The sequence below is a fragment of the Panthera onca genome, chromosome C1, assembly GCF_046562875.1.
Source record: "Panthera onca isolate mPanOnc1 chromosome C1, mPanOnc1 haplotype 2, whole genome shotgun sequence".
Lineage (NCBI taxonomy): Eukaryota > Metazoa > Chordata > Mammalia > Carnivora > Felidae > Panthera > Panthera onca.
Window position 1 is genome coordinate 165967690 of NC_138346.1, and position 21211 is coordinate 165988900.

The window sequence follows — 21211 nt, forward strand, 5'->3', positions numbered from 1 at the left end:
TACTATTCCTCTTATGCAGCTGCCTGTAAACTGAAGAAGGTTCTGGGTTCCCACCTGTGACTTCCTCCAAAAAATGTGAGCTTAGTAACTCTCCAAAAGGAAGGTGAACAATTAAATACCTGAAATCAAAGCGGACACATTGTAGGGGGGACTCCGCAGCCAGTTTAGAGGGGGCTGCGTGTCACTCCCGGAATGGGGCTCCCTCCATTCCACCACATACTCCTGGACAGCAGGGGCGGCTTTCCCAGGGGGCTCCCAGGTCACCATCATGTTGTCCACGCCCTCTGAGTTTGCAGAGACCTGACGAGGAGCCAACAACTCTTAATGGGGAAAAGGGGGAAGGACAAAAACAAATTCACAGGTGGATAAAGATATAAAAAACAACTCATCCCAGCAAAGTTTTCCAAAAAAACAATTTCTTTTTAAGAACTTCAGATTTGGCGGCGGGGGGGTGCCTGGGTGGCTCAGTGGGGTAAGCGTCCAACTCTTGATTTGGACTCATAATTACACAGTTCGTGGGTTTGAGCCCTGTGTTGGGCTCTGCACTGACAGTGAGGAGTCTGGTGGGATTCTCTCCCCCTCTCTCTGCCTTCCCCCATTTCCCTCGCCTCAGAATAAACAAAATGAACTTTATTTAAAAAAAAAGGACTTCATATTTGTTTTCAACAAATCTGAATTGGCATCAGTGCAAGGACCCTGTGTAATTATTATTTTCCTCTTCATCTTCCATTCCCCAAAGGTACCTGCTGTAATGAATATAATATGCATCCTTCTAATCTACCTCCCATATGTTTATTTAGATATCTACGTATCCTTGAAAATTAGTGTTGCTTTGTGTTTGTGCTTTGTATTTTCATGAAATGTGCTGGGAGTAAATATAATGCTTTTTCTTACTTTTTCTTTCCCATTTAATATTATATTTCTGGGATATGTCCATCCTGCTGCTACATGTAAATCCAGCTTATTCCTTCTGACAGCTACCTCAAATCTTTTTCTGTCCAAGCGACAATCAGGCGGTTCCTTCCAGCTGTTTGCTAACACAAACAAGGATGCAATGAACATTTCTTCCATATTCTCATGTGTCCCTGTCCCAAGAGTGTCTCTGGATATATCTGCACAGAGCTGCTCAAGTATAAATACATGTATTATTTCATTAAACACAGCCAGAGTGATCTCTAAAATAGCCAATCAGTTGACACTCCAACAAGAAAAGCATAAGGAGGGGCGCCTGGGTGGCTCAGTCAGTTGAGCTTTGACTTGGGCTCAGGTCATGATCTTGCAGATTGTGGGTTCGAGCCCTGCGTCGGGCTCTGTGCTGACAGATCAGAGCCTGGAGCCTGATTCAGATTCTGTGTCTCCCTTTCTCTCTCTGGGCGCCCACCCCCACCTCCGCCAATCATACTCTGTCTCTCTCTCCTTCAAAAATAAACATTAAAAAAATTTTTTTAAAAGAAAAGCAAAGCGTAAGGATTCTTATTTCCCCACCAATACTTGGTATCTCTGACTTTCTAATTTTTGCCAATCTGGTAGATGCAAAGCAGTTTTTAACTACGGTTTTGTTTTTGCTTTCTGATTTCTTATGATGCTGAGCTTTTCTTCATATGTTACTAGCATTCTGACTTCCCCCTCTGTGAACTCCCTGCTCATATACTTAACTCATTTTTTCCGTTGAGTTTCCTGTCTTTTCTCTGATTTACAGAAATAGGTTTTATATTCTAGATATCAATCATTTGTGAGCTTTCAACACTAGAAATATATTTCAGCTTTTTAAGTCTCTGATAACTTTATGATATGTTTGCACATAAATATTTACTTTGATTTAGGTAAATTTATCTATGGCTTGTGCAGTTTTTAAAAAAAGTGTTTATTTGTGAGAGAGAAAGAAAGAGAGAGTGTGCTCACGAATGGGGAAGGGGCAGAGAGATAGGGAGGGAGAATCCTGACATGGGGAGATCATGACCTGAGCCAAAATCAAGAGTTAGATGCTTAATCTATTGAGCAACCCAGGTGCCCCTGGCTTGTGCATTTTGAGTCTTGTTTATGAAATCCTTCCATCTTGGGATCATGAAGATACTCAATTACATTTTCTCCTCTTGGCTTCTGGTTTTTACCTGCCACATTTAAGTTTTTAATCCAAATATAGCTAAGGGAATACAATTATTAAGGGGAATAGATTTTATTATATTTTCCACACTTTGAGTCAATTTTTCCAAATGTGATACTATCCCTAAGTTCCATATATTTAATGGATACTATCCCTAAGTTCCATACACCAAGTTCCATATATTTAATGGGTCTATGTCTGGGGTCAGCTTCTTTGTGAGAACACAGTGCTCACACTACTAGGCTTTGTGATGTCTATTTGGTTGGTAAATTCTCCTCCTCATTTTGCCCTTCATTTTCCAAAGTGGTCCAGGATATTTATGACACTTTATTCTTCCATATAGCTTTTGAATCAGTTTATCAGAGTCCCCAGAAATTCCAGCTGTTATTTTTTATTGGAATTAAGTTAAATTTATAGTTTAATTCAAGGTGAAATGATGGTGTTCCAATGTTAATTTGTTCCATTCATAAATATGCTGTTTAATTGAAATTTTTCAGATCCTCTTTTATATCTTTGTAAAAAAATTTTTTTTTAAGTTTATTTCTGATAGAGAGAGAGAGAGAGAGAGAGAGAGCGAGCATGAGTGGGGGAGGAGCAGAGAGAGGGAGACACAGAATCCAAAGCAGGTTCCAGGCTCTGAGCTGTCAGCACAGAGCCTGACATGGAGCTTGAACTCGCAAACTGCAAGATCATGACCTGAGCCGAAGTCGGACGCTTAACTGACTGAGCCACCTAGGTGCCCCAGATCCTCTTTTATATCTTTCAATGGAGTTTTAAAAATAGCTTCTTAAGGTTTTTATGCATTCCTTGTTACAGGCTAATTCCTAGACACTTTATACATGTGTTCTGCTATTTAAATAACATCTTATTTTCTAATGCTTTTTCTACCATTTGTGTGTGTCATTCTTATTTCTGGTAAACTGCTAAAGTTTCTAATTAGTTCTAATAATTTGTCTGCTGCCTTTGTTGAACTCTGCACTTAGTAATCTTATTAGCTGCACACTTAAGCATCCCCTCCTTCCGGGGCACCTGGATGGCTCATTTGGTTGAGCATCCGACTTTGGCTCAGGTCATGACCTCACGGTTCATGAGTTTGAGTCCTACACTGGGCTCTGCTCTGACAGCTCGGAGCCCGGAGCCTGCTTCAGATTCTGTCTCTCTCTCTTTCTCTCTCTCTACTCCTCACCCACTTGCACTCTACCAGAAATAAGCATAAAATTTTTTTTCCAAAAAAAAAAAATCACCTCCTTTCAATCTTTAAATCTCTTATTTCCTTTTATGTTTTCATTGTTGCAAATTTTAAGGAGACTGTGCCTATATATCTTTATTAAGATGATATTTGCTGAAGGTTTTTGGTAGCAAGTCTTTAAAAACCTAAAACATTTTAGTTTCTTCATAGTTTCCAATTAGGTTTATTTTTGTAAAATATTATTTATTAAAAAATATTTTTCACCAAATACTTTTCTGTATCTGTTAAAAACATACCCCTTTCTCTCTCTTTTTTATTATTGTGATGAATTACATTAATACATTTTTCTGATATTTATCCATCTTTACATTCTTGGGATCAATCTGTTGATCATTCTGCACTATTTTCTTTTTCTTTTTTTTTTTTTTTTTTTGACCTCTCTATCCTCCACCTTCTACTAATTTTTTTTTCAGAGACTTTTGTAACACAGATTTGATTTTTTAGAGAAGCTTTAAGTTCACAGCAGCATAAGTGGAAGGTGCAGAGCTTTTCTGTGTACCCTGACCCCACATATGCATAGCCTGCCCCACTACTGACGTCCTGTACTAGAGCAGTACACACAGTAAGATTTTTTAATAAATATTTTCAAGTATTTTTTTTCCCTTCATTTAGTTTTTTCTCTGCCTGGGACTCCTTTTAAGTAGTTGTCATAATTTCTCTTCCTATTCTTTCAGTTTTTTAAGTTTTCTCATTTTTCAACTTCTTTCCTGGCTTTTGATGCCTTTTGGAAGTCTCTCACCCAAACTTCCACTCACTCGGTCTTGAGTCCTTTCTGCGATTCAACGCATTGGCTGTGTTATTTCAACAATTAAACTTTCCATACTGACTCTCTTCATTTGGGGCTTCTTCATAACCACCTGACTTGACTGATTCATGTTTCTACCAGCCTCTCTAATCTTTCTAAGGATATTTGTTATGCTTATTCTCAACTCTTGTTCTTTCTGTGGCATTAGTGAGATTTTCTATGGTACATGTTGTTGCCTTTCTTTCCCGGAATTTGTGCCCCTCAGATTTCTCCTAACTTTCTCCTTTGGGATGTCTTATTTTCTTGGGTTGCTGTTGCAGCCTTGGCCTTTATCTTTCTGTGGGGAGACAGTGAAAGCTTCACTGTAGTTTGTGCTTCTCCAAGTAAGTTCAGGTGGGGAGGAGGAGCTTTTCAGGGTGGAAAGTTCCAGGCCAGAGAGTCTACAGTGATTTAGCTTGTGTTCTACCTGTCCTCAGGTTCCCCTGAGGTATACTTAGTACCTCCAGAACCCAGTACTCATGTCTTAATGGCTGGCACTGCTCTGCATGGGGGATTGGGACTGTTACTCTCTTTTGTAGTTGCCAGGCCCATGGGGTAGATGGCAGGAGAAATCTCAAGGACCAGCCAGCTCAGAGGCAGTCTTTGCTCTAAGCTCCCTTCCACAGCCAGGTGCTGGGGCTTCTCTGAAGTTACCCTGTTCTGCTCTCTGGACTTCCCTGCTCCATAGTAGAAATGTCTAAGCAATGATCATATCAGGGCAACATGAGTGATAAGAAGGAGTGAAACCAGAAAGTGCTACTTCAGCACTCCCTTTCGACACTATTCCCCACTGCACTCAGCCATCTATCCTGTCCCTCAAATGGCATCCTCAGTACTGTGCTTGGTGGTGAGGGCCTATACCCTGAGTATTGGCCATCTTGTCAGGGACTGGAACCCCCCAGTAGGGGTTCCCTTATATTCATTTGCCTTGTTATCAATGTCCTGGCTATGCCACATGATTTTTTTTTTTTTTTTTTGAGAATGAAATGCATTCATTTGGTAAATATTTATTGAGCACCTATAGGTTCCAGTACCTTTGCCAGGTGATGGACTAAAATAGCCAGAGACCCTTTCTGACCACTGCTTTCTCTGGAATTTGCTAGGCAAATCAACTTGGCATTGCTCTGCCTGACTCATCATATTTACCAGGAACCAGCCTGAATTTCCTTCCCATGATGTTTGTCAGGGCATGTTCTCTCCTTTAGAACTCTGATAACAACTCACCTTCTTTCTATCACCTTTCAGAATTATTCCTTTAGCCTCAATCATTCAACTTCCCATCTCCTTTTTCCCTGAGAACTTCTGAACAGAGTTATAAGGTTCATAAGGTATTTGCAATAAGTACCCATCTAAGAGACAGGTGGCCTTGTTTTCCAGTCCAGTTCTGCCACTAATTGGATCTGTTGATCTTGGCTAGGTTATTTCACCTCCTGGGGCCTCAGTCTCTGACATCTGTATGGGTCTCTGTTTATGACTGTACTGGCTTCTGTCAAAAACTTTTTATTTATTTGTCTATTTATTTATTTAAAGAGCATATAAGAGCAGGGGAGGGGCAGAGGGAGTGGGAGAGAAAGAATTTTAGGCAGGCTCCACTTTCAGAACAGAATTCAATGTGGGACTCAAACTCACGAACTGTGAGATCATGACCTGAGCTGAAATCAAGAGTCAGACACTCAACTGACTGAGCCACTCAGGCGCCCCTGTACTGGCTTCTGACTTTTCCCATAGTTTTGAGAATACTTGAGTACAGGGACTGGTCTGAAATATTAAATATGTTTTCACTTGCTGACTTATGGGTTTAGCACACATTCGATTTTCATCGTAAACCAACAAAATCACTCTTGTGCTTCTTTATGGGCAATGCTGTGGCAGGTGTTTTTTTTTTTTACAACAAAGCTCTCCCTACTTTCTCAAAATCAACATAATTCTGCCTGTGGGGGGTATTATTTTTCTTTCCTAAAAGGAAAGCTCTGTATGTGAGGAGTATACATTAACATACACTGAAAGAAAGGGAGACAAAATCATAGTACGTTATCCCTACAGATCATTCAGAATATGTGTGAGACAAGAGCGCTCAAGGGTGGGACCATGTAATTTGCCAGTGTGTCCTCTATGTCACCTGGGACGTGCAGGGTATTGGGTGGTTCAGGTGTGGTCTTAGGAGAAGCATAGATCCTTGATATTCCAAGATTTCCAGGACCAGAACTCTCTTCGCTATTGCTCAGTTCAAGTACTGTCCTATCTTACCTCCCCTGCATGTTCATCTGTATGGAGCCTCATCCTTTTTTTAACACCTATCCAGTCTGAGAGGAGAGAAACAGGTGTTTTGTTTGTCACTGCTTTCCACCATCTTTCACCTCCCCAGGGACTTCATTCCATTAATTAGTCCCTCTCTCCCCTTAATCCTCACACTCTTCCCTACCCAAGTCTTTTTCTCAGCTTACAAGCTTTCTGAGATCTCACTTTAAAATAAACCCACACACCCACACACCTCCACTCCCACACCTGGCTCACAGAGCTCTCCATGCTCGGGTCACATGTTACCTCCTTCCCTGGCATTCTCTTCAAGCCCATGCTTCAGCTTTTCTCTGTTCCTAGAGCTCCCTGTGCATCCATCTAATCTCACATTTGTTACACTGTACCAGAGTTTATTTGTTTTTGTTTGCCCCCGCCCCCCATGACTGAATATAACTGGAGGACCTCAACAGTATATTTTACCTATTGCTGGATTCTAGCTGCCTTATGTAGTATACACTCAATAAATGACTGCTGAATGAATAAAGTAGAGGCCAACTCTAACATAATGACTGTGTCATTTAGAGAAGTTGTTACCAAATCTAAATAAAGCATCTGTAGGAGTGCCTGGGTGACCCAGTCAGTTAAGCATCAGACTCTTGATTTTTTTGGCTCAGGTCATGATCTCAGCTTTGTGGTATCAAGCCCCACGTTGGGCTCTGCACTGACAGCACGGACAGCATGGAGCCTGTTTGGTATTCTCTCTCTTCCTCTCTCTCTCTCTCTCTGTCCCTCCTCTGAGTGTGTGCCCTCTCTTCCTCTCTCCCTCTCTTTAAATAAACATTAAAAAAATAAATAAATAAAACACTTGGAACAGGCCCAGAAAATTCACCAAGATTATATCCTCAAGACCCAACTGCAGTGGCATTTGAAGAAGGTATTCTGATATATTACATTTTAACAACAGCAGGATACTAAATAGTGGTATGAGTTCAATTACCCCCACAGGGTATATTAAAAATTATATATGCAGTACTTACTGAAGAAAATTTTAAAAAAAAATATAGAAAGCAAAAGTGGGGAGTCCCTGGGTGGCTCAGATGGTTAAGCATTCAACTTTTGGTTTCAGCTTAGTTCATGAATCGAGCCCCAGGTTGAGCTCTCTGTGCTGATAGCTCAGAGCCTGCTTGGGATTCTCCTCTCTCTCTCTGTCCTTCCCTGCTCACTCTCTCTCTCTCTTTCTTTCAAAATAAATAAATACACTTATAAAAAAAAGCAAAAGAGAAGGAAAATCACCTGTAATCCTATGATGCAGTCATGACCTCTGTTAACATTTTCATATACATTCTACTAGATTTTTTTTAAGATGCAAAAAATGTGTAGTCATGTAAATACATTTTTTTCTTTTCTTTTTTTTTTTTGAGAAAGGGTGGGGAAAGTGGGGGAGATGGAAAGAGAGAATTTGAAGCAGGCTCCATGCCCAGCAAGGAACCCAACTTGGGGCTCGATCTCACAATTGTGAGATCATGACCTGAGCCGAAACCAAGAGTTGGATGCTTAACCAACTGAGTCACCTAGGCACCCCGTTAATACATATTTTATTATTTTATTTTATTTTATTTTATTTTATTTCATTTCATTTATTTATTTAGAGAGACCGAGTGTGAGTGGGGCCTGGGCAGAGAGACAGGGAGAGACAATCTTAAGCAGGCTCCACATTGTTAGTAAAGGGCCTGATGTGGGAATTAAACTCATGAACCATGAGATCATGACCTGAGCTGAAATCAAGAGTCAGATGCTTAGTCGGTTAAGCGTCCGACTTCAGCCAGGTCACGATCTCGCGGTCCGTGAGTTCGAGCCCCGCGTCAGGCTCTGGGCTGATGGCTCGGAGCCTGGAGCCTGTTTCCGATTCTGTGTCTCCCTCTCTCTCTGCCCCTCCCCCGTTCATGCTCTGTCTCTCTCTGTCCCAAAAATAAATAAAAAACGTTGAAAAAAAAAAAATTAAAAAAGAGTCAGATGCTTAACTGACTGAGCCACCCAGGCACCCCAATACATATTTTAAATAGCATCATCCCATACATACTACAAAAAGTCTACCTTTTTACTTATTATGTGCATTTTTGCTTGTCAATAAAAGCACAATTAGAATATCACTTTAATGCTAGTGTGGGATTAGGCAGGTGAGAGTCATGATACATTAAGCCAGTCCATTCTCTATTATTTAACAGGTTGTTTGTGGTGTTTCACTATTTCAAAAATTTTTCCACAAACATCTTTGTGCCTACACTTCTAAGCACTTACCATTTGTTGAGGATTCATTTCTAATGGTAAAATTTTTTGGTCAAAGATATGTTAGTATTTGAAGTTTGTTACATACGGCCAAATGTCTTCAGAAAGTTGTACAAATTTACATACCCACCAGCAGGCTACAAGCGTATCTCTTCCCCACACACTCCCCACATGGGTTATACTAACTCTACTTACTCTTTCTCAGTGTGATTTGGTTTCTCATGTTTTTTCAAAATTTGCATGTCATTGATTGCTAGTTAGGTTGAACATATTTTCACATCTTTATTGCTACTTTTCTATTTAGAGTTGCCAGTTCATATCCCCTGGTCACTTATTTATTTGAAAAAATAGATAGGTAGATAGATAGATAGATAATCTCCTTTTGCTGAAAATGTGATATAAACACTTCTTAAATTGCTATTTACATTTTAAGACATTTCATTTATTTAAAAAAATTTTTAATGTTTATTTATTTATGAGAGAGAGAGAGCATGAGAAGGGGAGGGGCAGAGAAAGAGGGAGACACAGAATCTGAAGCAGGCTCCAGGCTCTGAGCTGTCAGCACAGAGCCCAACTCAGGGCTCAAACTCAGGAGCAGTGAGATCATGACCTGAGCCTAAATCAGACATCTAACTGACTGAGCCACCCAGGTGCCCCAAATTGCTATCTACGTTTTTAAAGCTTTGTTTGTGGTGTTTAAAAAATTTTTATTTTACTATGCATACAGTTTGAGCTTTTTCTCCATACAGTTAATTCATCTTTTCCTTCAGGTTTCTGCCTTAGATACCTACCCACATTTGTCAGAGGTTATCAGTTACCAGTTATCATTCTCCCAAACACTCTCTCCTCATCATCTTTAGCAAGGGAACACTGCTGCCTGGAGTATATTTCTAAGTCTCCTTTGCACCTGTGACCAGGTGACCAGGCAGAGTCAATGACTCCAAGTGTGTTGTGTGACCTGGAACAAAGCTCCTCAGGGTGAGGGCCCTCCTCTCTTCCTTCTTTTCCTAGAAGAAAGTAGCTAGAGCTCTGGCAGCCATCTTGGACCACTTCCATCTTGAGGATGGAAGCCAACTTGGCAGAGGGAACAGAAAGAAGGAGCCTGGAATAACCAAGCTGTCACATCAGCCCTGAGCTGTCTACCTCTGAACTTCTTATATGTGAGAGAATTAATAAAAGACACTCTAGTCAGACCTCTGGTAAGAGCAACCCCTTACTGCTAAGAGCAATTCCCAACTCCTATACCAACCCAAAGTTACATCTATATTTATTTGTATTTTCTTCTAGTTATTTTTAGCTACTCTATTATCTCTATGTTTATGGCTGTATGACTGAAAAGATATATAACTAAGATTTAACAGTGTATATAAAATAATCATGTTTGAGTAGAAACTTCTTTCAAATGATGATTGCTAGACTCACATGTAGATAAGATTGTTCCACTGGATTTTAAGAAAGGATTTAATTATAGTTTTATTAGGCATTTTTGGAAAAGTTAGGCCAGTGATCTTGACATGGAATCTATTTATAATACAGATTTGAGAAACAGCATTTATATCCATTTTATTGACTAATCATAGGCTTTTATCTTGAGAAATTAGTTTTCAGAGCATGCAACTGTAAAATGTGTATAGCTAGTCGGGAGATTTTCAATATAGATAATTGGTACATATCTAAATTTGTGTAATAAAGAGCTATAGTACAGAAAAATTTTACTATGATTTCATTACAGCCAGAATTTCAACACTATTGGTTTTAAAATATGCTTACGTGTAGAATATTGTTTTCTAGAACTTGAAAACACATGCTATTCTTGCTCCTAGAAAAATTAGCCAAATATTAGTGTTCAATTTAATGTAACTAATATTTCCTAACATTTGTTAAGCACCTACTATATATTAGTCTTTATTTAATCTGACAATGAGCTGCAAGACAGATAATATAATCCCTACTTTGGAGAGGGGGAAACTGAAGTTCAGACATGTTATGTTAATTCACTTGTCCAAGGCTGGGTGCAAAAGAGCCTCTGAAGGCTGTTAGCTCCAAACTCCTGTGTTACTCATGCCAGGCCCTGGGCTGAGCCGGTGGGAGATATGAGGTAAGTAAGATACAGTTTCCCACAGGCACTAATTGAAGGAAACTTGGTACTTACCTGCCTCACACAGGTCCGTTATGTTAATACGAGTAGGCGGGGAACTGCCTTTTGAGTTGGCTGCAGACACAGTTGCAGCCCACTTTCCAGTTCTGGGAATGATCCAGGTCCAGGAGGTGTGTTCTGTGATGTTCTGCATTGTGACTTTCCCCCCTGCCACCTCCTGCAAGGTCACTAGATAGTGGAGGATTTTCCCTCTTGCCTCAGATACACTCATATTCTGTAAAGAAACACATCCATTTACTGTGTAGTCTCAAACAAGGTCGCTGGATCTTTGTGCCTGGACCTTATGGCTCCTGTAGCAGCAGGTTACATCCGAATGACTTATTTATATCTTCTCATCTGCTGCACTGCATATTTTTGTGCCTCCACAAAAACCCACCATTTAGGGGAAAAATCAGTTAATATTTTTTAAAGCTAATTCTTAAAGACACATTGATTTTCCTTTCTTGTTTCAAAATGAAACTTCCAGCAGTAGAAAACTCAATTACATCCAATGGAACAAGAGTGGAATCTGAACTCAGATGATCTAGGTTTCAGTTCCAGCCCCACCAATTACTAGCTGTGTGAGCCAGCGCAAGGCATTCAGCACCTCTGAATCTCCATTTTTAAATCTGTGAAATACACACACACACACACACACACACACACACACACACACACACACACAAACTTTTTATGTAGAAAGTGTAATGCTGCTCATTAAATCAAAAGTGAGATTTTCAAGAGCTAAACTAGTAAAATCCACACTTCATGAACTGGATTAGCCATCTGTCCTAGGAAAGTAAGACACTGTTTATAAATGTGTGACTAATGAGTTTTGGAATTGCAAGAATTCCAATTGAGATCATTTGGGAGGGATCCCAGAAAGTAAGCAGAAAACTAATTATTTGTATTGTAACCCTGTTTGGATAAGGACCATGGGAAACAGAAGCAATGAAAATGGAGAGCTGCCAAGGCCAGCAATGGCAGTACCCGTCCATGCCTAGTACAGGGAGAAAAAGGTTTAACCCGTGAGACTTAAGCATTACCATTTTCTTGGCAAGGCTATTCCTTCATGGGTGCAGCTGCTAAAAGACACATTTTAGGACTGCCAAATGCCCCTTTCTCTGATTCCCTGCCCCTCAAGCCATCTCCTAATAATTTCGTTTCCTGTGAAGTTTATCTTTCAGGAGAGACTGGGATAACAGGAACATCTGGTTTACTTAAAATTTATGTTTTTCACTTTAAGTGAATAAATTGGCCTTCTGATTATAATTTGGCTTCTGAAATAATTAGCATGCTGAGAGAGAATGTTCCTATCTGCTGACTCAAGCCTCCTAGTTAGCCCAACAGCTGCATTCCTCACTATAAATTAATCCATGAACATCTAGCTTTTTATATTTCAGTCTCTGGGAACTTGATTAATGCAGGTCCTATCCTAGGTGCCCTTCTGGATCCACAAGGTCCAGGACTGGATCTTAAACCATGGTCAATGCACCAGATGAATGCCATGTTGCTGAGGGCTCTTTTGGGTGCACATTCAGTCTTTCCCTAGAAGACATTTTTGTGTTCTGGCAAGAACCAAGAAAGTTAATATTTTAATTGTACACCACAGTCAATCTTATATGCCTGTTGTTTGCATTAAAGTGAGTGCTTTTGAAATTGTGATATTCTGAACTGTTATTAATAAATATGCCCTTTGTACCCCAATGTTTATAGCAGCACTATCAACAATAGCCAAAGTATGGAAAGAGCCTAAATGTCCATCGATGGATGAATGGATAAAGAAGATGTGGTATATATATACAACGGAGTATTACTCAGCAATCAAAAAGAATGAAATCTTGCAATTTGCAGATACATGGATGGAACTAGAGGGTATTATGCTAAGTGAAATTAGTCAGGGAAAGACAAATATCATATGACTCCACCCATATGAGGACTTTAAGAGACAAAACAGATGAACATAAGGGAAGGGAAGCAAAAATAATATACAATCAGGAAGGGTGACAAAACATAAGAGACTCTTAAATATGGAGAACAACAGGGGTTACTGGAAGGGTTGTAGGAGAGGGGATGGGCTAAATGGGTAAGGGGCATTAAGGAATCTACTCCTGAAATCATTGTTGCACTATATGCTAACTAACTTGGATGTAAATTAAAATAAAATAAAAAATAAAAAATAAAAAATAAACATGCCTTTTGTCACAGGAGAAAAAAAGGATAAGTTAAAGCAAAAGCTGACTGGAGAAGATAATTCCCTTAGCTATCACTCTATCCTTCCCTATCTCCTCTGTAGGTCCAGAGATAGGACTATTATCCACCCTCACACCATATACCCCTTAGGGCACTCCTCAAGAGTTAACTGTGCTCACAAAGCTCCCCATTCTTGACAGGAACACAAGGGGCTTCAGTCTTACTCTGATAACTGAGAAAATAGAGCCCTAATTGAAAAAAACACCTTGCAACTCAACCCTCACTACCTTCCTCTCACTGTCCTTCATAGACACATCAGCCATCTCCTTCAATCCTATGGGAGAGTGCTGGAAGAAGGAGGAAATGCCAAATCATCTTGGATCCAATGAACTTCCTAGGGACTGCTGTGGAAATCTAGCTCATTTCCACACACCACACACTGCAGTGATCTAGTGAACAGAGATGTGGATCTGAAAGATGAGTGAAGGTTCCTAGAGGGTAGTGAAGGGCCTGGACCCAAACCCTTGCATTTTCCCCTCCACATCCCATATTTTGGAGTTGAAAATATCATTGAGAAGGTGAAGGTGGAGTTAAGGTAGTTAGAGAAATAAATATGGTATCCCATATTTATACATATGTGTATATGTATGTATAAATATGTGTGTATATATATGTGTATGTATACATATGTATACACATACACATATGCTTATACACATACACATACAAGTTATGCTTATATAAAATATTAAGCTCAAGTTTTAGGATAAAGGTTAACATCACTCAGGCAATTGGTCTCCTTCACCAATCTGAAAATGGGCACAATTTGTCCAACATGGTCCATAGAACAAAAAACTCAATGAGCCAAAAGGAAAACAGGTGTTTATCCAGCTGGGCACATAGTCTCCTGAAGCAACTGAAAACAGTGCAATTTGGCTTTTTAAAAAAATAATAACATAAAGTTTGCAAATAATGCATGTAATACATCACCTCCAGATTATACTTGGTCTTGATCTAATGGAATATCATCACAGAACTTTAGAACCAGGCAGGATTCTACAGTTTAACAGTTCATTCAACATTTCATTTTACCAATAGGGAAATTGAGTCTGGGACATGAAGTGACTTGCTTAAGGGCTCTCAAGGGATAGATGGAGGAGCTGAGGTTGGAATCCAAGGCTCTTGACTAGTGATCCCTCTACTCCTGCTCCTTCTGTTGGCAAGCCTGAGACAACTGGTCACCAGGGGGCACCATGTTTCATAGTTGGAATCTCCAGTCACTCTCTGGCCCAATGTTGGAAAGCAGCTTGTCTAATTGCAAGGTTGTGGTATATTCTGATGTGGAACATCAACAGCAGACATCAGGTCAACAATTTGGGGAGGGTGGAGATCCAGAATTCTTTTTTTTCCAGAGCCAACAGGCCTTGCGTCACAAGGAGACAAGCTGTGAATCCCAAAGAACTGCCATCTGAGGAGCCAGCTGGGTCTTTCTAGATGAACTTCTTTTATTCTAATGTGTATGTATATATATATACAATATACATATATATACATATATATACACACATATATATACACTATATACACATGTATATATACAATATATATATATACACACACACACATATATATACACTAATGTATTTATTTTTAATATTTATTCTAATATTTTATTCTAATGTATATTTGGGTGAGTGATAGGGAGAAACTATCATTTATTGGGCCATACCATGAGTCAGAAACTTTACATCTATTGTCACATTTAGTCCTCACATCTCCCCATCCTGAGGGAGCTGAAGCTTGGAGAGGTTAAGAGTAGTCCCCACAGAAAAGTAAGTTTTTAGTGCGCCCCCTAGTGGGTGTAAGAGGGTGTAAGGTGGGTGTAAGAGGGTGTACGGTGGGTGTAAGGCAATGTCCAAAATGTGTCCAATGTCTCTGGTACTTCTTGTACCTTTGTGGGCAGTGCTGAAAGCAGGTCTCAAGCCAGTGTTCCTACTGTCATTGTCAGCCTCTCCTATTGGTAAGAGTGTGCTAAGCAGGAAAAGCTGTCCCACAGTCTCCTTCAGTTTTCTTTCTGCTCCGTAAGAAATGATCTAAACTTAGTATAAGTTAGCTTTTCTGACAGGTTTGTCTACGAAGCAAAGAGTGAACAGCTCTCTCACAAACTATTGTGAGAGTTCTGTTGGGTGAAAAGGCTTTCACCATCAAACATACCTTGGTAAATGTATCTGTGATAGGACAAAATCTGGTACATGTCAGAATGCAAGACCTCTGTTGTTTTTTGTTTGCTTTGTTTTTAAAGATTTTATTTAAGTACTCTGTACACCCAACATGGGGCTCGAACTCACAACCCTGAGATCAAGAGTCACATGCTCCACCAACTGAGCCCTCCAAATGTCCCTATTTTGTTTTGAAGTATATAGGAAGAAGGGTGTTTCTGTGAATTGATAAATCATGTCTTCTTAGGACTTTAAAAAACCTACTGTACTTGTCATAAAATAATATTTTATTCTAACTTTCCCTGATGCAAACAAACAAAAATATGTCAAAGCTGCCAATGTGTCAAAGAAGAGAGTCTGTAGTCAAGACATATTAGAAAGGTGGGGAACTTGAATATGTCACAGTTTTGTCTATGAAGACTTTTGGGGTGGCAAGGTTGGTTTTGGAAAGCTACTTAGTTTTTCCTACTCCACCACATAGCAGCTGTGTGACCTTGGCCAAATTATTTTACCTTTCTGAGGCTCAATTTACTTATCTGTAAAATGAGGTAATTCTGTGTATAGCATAGGCTTACTGGAGGATTCAATGGGCTGAAGGAGGCAAACAGTTTCAAAGAGTGCTGGATGCATGGCAAATGTTAAGACACTTTGTGAGTTAGTCGGTTATCCTAATATAAAAATCACCGTACCTGGCACTTTTCCATTACATTCATATTACTCTTCTACCAATCTATGGAAGGTCAAGCCATCTTGACTTGGATCCCACCACAGCTCTGTATGAAAATCTCACCAATGTCATACAGTTGATTACAAAGCATGTATAATTTAAGCCTGGGTATTGATTTCAGAACTCATGATGGCTTTCAGCAACCCAGCCCAAAGTGAAGGAGCACCTCAAAATATAACCCTCATCGGAAGGTTTAAAAATCACTGTATTGAAATGATCCATCTATGGATCTGTCCTCCCATGAGCCTGTCAGCTCACCTTTGTGTCCTCAGAGTCCTGCACAACGTTTGCTTCCTAATAATCTAGCAAATGCTTTTCGTGATTCTCTCATTAATCTTCTCAACAGCCTCATGTAGTACATACTATTACCATATGCATGTGTGAGGAAAGGAAGGCACAGAGAGGTTAAGCACCTTGCTTAAGAACACACAGCCAGTAGGTGGTGAGGCTGCACCCTGAACCCAGGCAGCTCAGTTCTGCCTAGAGGGTAAGCTCTTAACTGCTGTCGTGTTAGCACTTTCTAGATTCTCCCAGGTGTTTTGCTACCCTGAACTTATTTAATGGATACTAATAACTCATGACATCATGATTTCTAACTTGTTTTGTAGCAGAAAATCAGCAAAATAATGGAAACTTTGTTAGAGCAAAACTTGAACTTCCTTTCTGTCTCTGTTTTCTATCTTCTGTTAATTCTCTGCTACCCACTTTCTTATCTTTGTCATTGACCACCTTCTGTTATCCAACTAAGATTCTCTACATTACAGATACTATAATATGTGTGACTAGTAAGCAAGGGAAAACAACCCTTTCTTTCTGAAAATACCTTCAGAAATGCTGTGCCAGCCTGTGATAGGACCAGGGTTGGGAAAGGAAAGGAGACAGAGTTGAATATTGCAACAAAACTATCAAAATCTTCCCATCTGTTGCTTTTGTATTTAAATATTGATTCTGAGATTGGGATGCCTCCTCTAATTATATAAAGGGCTCAGGCTCCTGACAGCCAATCTTCCCTGTGGATTTATGACAGACCTTTGTTCTACATCAATATAAATCAGATTACAAGTAATATTTTCCTACATTTACTGGATTTCTTTCATATGAGGAGGCCAAAGGACACATCTCATCAGTGCAACGTGATATGGATTGTAATATTCTTCATAGGACACAGAGAAATACAGAGAGAAAGAGACGAAGAGAATGTACTAACTAAGCTCCCTCTGGTCACAGACCTTTCTGAGGCTCTGCTGTGAACTGGTGTATGGGGCTTGTTCTTTTCTCTTTCTTCTCGTCTTCTGTGATTTGAGGGTAGCTGTTTATCCGAATGAGTTACGTCATTTAACAAATGAACAAAACCCACCAAATCTTCCCCACTTTTGGAACTGAGTTTCTCTAACTCTCTTCTGTATTGCTTGTGAGGGCCCTAGAGGGGCGCTGTTTGCTACATGAGGGAGCCACTAGCTGCAGGCAGCCATAAAAATCTTGATGTGTGACTGACGTGTCTGCCCTCTGGAGGCAAGCTCTTAGCCGCTGGACCCGCTGGCACTTAGTAGACACACCAGTTTTCAAAGACTTAGTAGGGTAAGAAGAATGTAAAATACCTGATCAATAATTTTAAAATATTGATTTACATGTTGAAAGGATAATATTCCATACATACTTGGGCTTAAATAAAATATATTATTAAAATTGATCCCACCTGTCTCTTTTTATTTTTTAAATGTGGCTACAAGAAAATTTTAAATTATACATATGACTCTCCTTTGTGGCTTGCTTTATATTTCTATGGGATGGGGCTTCACTACAGTGATCCTTTACATGCTGAATCCATAGTCCTTGGTTTCCTGCCAAATGTTCCCCTACCCTTGTCCCAGCTAACCTGTTCTTCTGGGGTCAGCTCTAGTATTACCTTGCAAGAGATCCTCTGTGACTCCTCACCCATTCCCTTGGTCTACTAGCTAACCTCGATAATCATCTCCCTAGCTGGATCTTGAACTCCTCCTTAACACCTGAGTGCTGTCATCATCCCCATGTCTGTCCTTCTGGACTGTGCGTTCAAGCACCTGAGGACTGCATTTGTCTTGTTCACTTCCATATCTCTGGAATGCAGCACAGTGTCCAGTACTAATGAGAGCCTTCAATATATTTGCTAGTTTGAATGAATAAATGGAGTGAAGTTGGCTTCATTTATACACACTACTTCCAGATCCATGGCCTCAAACATAATTCCAGAAAGTTTATGACCTGCCATGATTAAGAAATTAACAGAGGAAACTGGAAAGGTTAATGAGGTTTGTCATATCTTTCCATACATTGTCTGTCTATCTATCTATCTATCTATCTATCTATCTATCTATCTATCTATCTATAAGGTGATTTTCTTCCTAAAGGATACATGCTATGTTAAGTGAAAGAAATCTGTACTGGAATCATGGATTGAAATGCTTAATCAAAACAAAGGAAACACTATGAATCTTTGCGGAGAAGGAAGATACAGGGAATGTGAGGGAGTGGATGCTAGAAAGCCCCCTGTGAAGAGCTCTAACATGACACTGGCACTGTTTGTGACAGAGCAAGATTTTCTACTTGTTATTGCATTTATTGTTTGAACAATACTGAGCTGTTTTATTTCACAGATTAAGTTGTACTTTTTTGGCTTCAACAAAGAAAGTATTTTTTCTCTTAAAAATAGCTATGGCAAAGCATACTACCAGATATTTTTGAGGAAAGAGAACTTTAGAAGAAAGCTTTCAGGAGAAACCCAGAGTAAGTAGGTAAGAGCCAGAACAATAAAGCAAAAGTCTCCTTCCCCCTCAACACACCCCCACACTCACATTGATCCATACACACATTCACGAACACTCATACCCACACACACCCCGGCCACCATAATTGTGAGAAATTGATTTCTGTTTATAATCCGCCCAGTCTATGGTATTTTGTTATAGTACCCAAAGGGACTAAGACACTCACCTACATGCACCCACACTGACACACAGACTCATAGATACATACCCACACTCCCACTCACATCCCACACACATATAAAAAACTCATACCCAGTCACACATTCACGTTTACTCTCTGCACTCACACACATGCACACATCACTCACATAAATGCACAATCACACATACATACTCACACTCTCCTATATTCACACTTCACTCCCTCACACACCCAGGCTGTACCCATTCAGCAACAAGTTGTTCTCTTCTGATGTAAACATCCTACAATAATGAAAGGTCATCTCACATTCCCCCAGCTGTCAGAGAAACATGCTCTCACTTTGTTCATAGACTAATGGGGTTTTACCTGGGACTTCCTTTGGTGCCAAGACCTGAAATCCCCCTCTTTGCAGTGGCAGGGTGTCCCTCTCACTGGGGTTCCCAGTATTGATCAAAGTGAAAAAAAAAAAGCCAAAATCAACACACATACATCTTTGCTTCCTTTCCTTGGTGAGGTCTGATTTGGGCCCCACCACAAACCACCTGATCTGGCTGCAGTGTTTCTTCTAGTCTGACATTTAAACAGGTCCCTTATGTCATGGCACCACCCCATCAATTCCCAAGCCTGCCTGAGAGTGGCATGGGGAATCCCCAGGAGGACAAGTGGGACTGGAGTGGTTCCAGACAGGAGCAGTGACTTCTGCCTAGGAAGGCTCCCAGCTGCAAGCACCACAGTACCTGAAATCCTCTCTTTGGAATCACGTCATTTCCCTAGACCTGTTTCTGTTTGTGAAATGGGTGGTGGGCCTGCATGCTGCTTACATTCCCTCCGGCTCTGTGGCTCTGTGGTCAAAGCAGGCCTGCTCATCTCAGTAACTCTTGTCAGTCTTTTACTGCCACTGCCAGGTGAGTGGCCTATTTGGGGCCACTGAAGAAGCCCAGGGTTTGGCAGAAAAGGACTTAGTCTTGTGATAGTCCTGAAAAACTGAGGACTAGATCCAACATTCCTTAAGGAGCCTCTCTCAAACAGGACAGTCACAGAAGGTCTTGAAGTTGCCCTGTCTTGATCACCATCTGGTGCCAGGAAGTTTCTAGTATTTACATTTTTGGTTTCTTAGTGACGCCAGTTCCAGTCCAATGCACCCACAACTCTGGCTCCACAAAAGGGAAAATTTTCTAACAGTAAGAGATGCCACCAGAGCATGGACTGCTTACAAAGTGGAATTCTCCCTGTCCGAGATAGTCCAAGCAGGGGCATGTGTCAGTCCTGGCTGGAGTGGGAGCAGTGCTAATGATAGGAGAGTAGACTAGAAGAGAATTCAAGTTCTTTTGAATTCCAAGATCTCACTTTAGAGTTTAGGCTTTTCTGGGCTTAGGGGCAAGATTAAAATGAAAAGCAGAGAAGAATTTGCATATGCATGTTGGCTGAGCATTACCTGTGGCTAAAAAATGTTTATTGGAACTAAAACAGTCTATCTCTTCAGATCACTGCTGAGGACACTCAGGGGGAAGGATTCTCTATGGAAGGAGGAATTTTGGTTTTAACCAGTTGCTTACTTGTGAAAATGAAAACCAACACTCAAGAACTGAGCTGTGTTCTTCTATAATATTCACAAATTATGGCCACTCTAAATGTCTTGCTTTGAGAATTGTCTTGCTCTTAAACATGGCTTCATTTTAAAATAAATTTTAAGCTGTAGTTTTAGTTTCAAAGTGAAGAGCTTGATTATGACTCACCAAGCTATTTATAGTAGTCTCATACCAGACATTTTGTGCGTGTGTGAGACAGAAAGGAAAAGAGGGAGAAAGAGCTCAATTCTTGCCTGGCTCATTTCTTAAAACTGAAGAAAACTGCAGTTATCAACATCTATCATGCTAACCCCATCAGAGGACTTGATATTCATTTCTCTGACTCTTCTGCTTTCGTGCTCATCAGCTTCATGATTCCAAAACTGTTGATTTACCCTTAAATGGAAGAGGTGCAGTGAGAGGGACGCAGGAGTAGGGAAGTAAAGAGGAGTACAGCTCACCTGAAAACCTCTTATTAGCAGCATGCCAATCAGGAGCTCAATTCAAATAGTATTTTCTTTTCACAAAGATGAGTCATGACAGAGCAGAAAGAGTTCTGGATGGGGTTTCAGTCTCAATTCTGCACTTAGTAGCTGGGTAACTGTGGGAAGAACATCCTCTCTCTTACCCTCAGGTTTTCCATTTGTTAAGTGGGGATACCTACGACCTACCTTACAGGGTTTTTAAAGGATTAAGTGAAGCAACCACACCAGAATCAGCACTGTGTGAAACTCTCACATCCTGTAATAACATTAGGTCT

General features: G+C 40.2%; 1 protein-coding gene across 1 annotated transcript in view; it reads right to left on the reverse strand.

Moving 5' to 3' along the window:
• The window catches only part of IL12RB2 (interleukin 12 receptor subunit beta 2), a 77496-nt gene that overhangs the window by 21446 nt on the left and 34839 nt on the right, over positions 1-21211 (reverse strand). The window contains exons 9-10 of the mRNA XM_060626224.3: positions 10814-11033; positions 120-320 (exon numbers count right to left, since the gene is read on the reverse strand). Of these exons, the coding sequence (XP_060482207.1) occupies positions 120-320; positions 10814-11033 (421 nt within the window). The remainder of the gene's footprint in view (positions 1-119; positions 321-10813; positions 11034-21211) is intronic.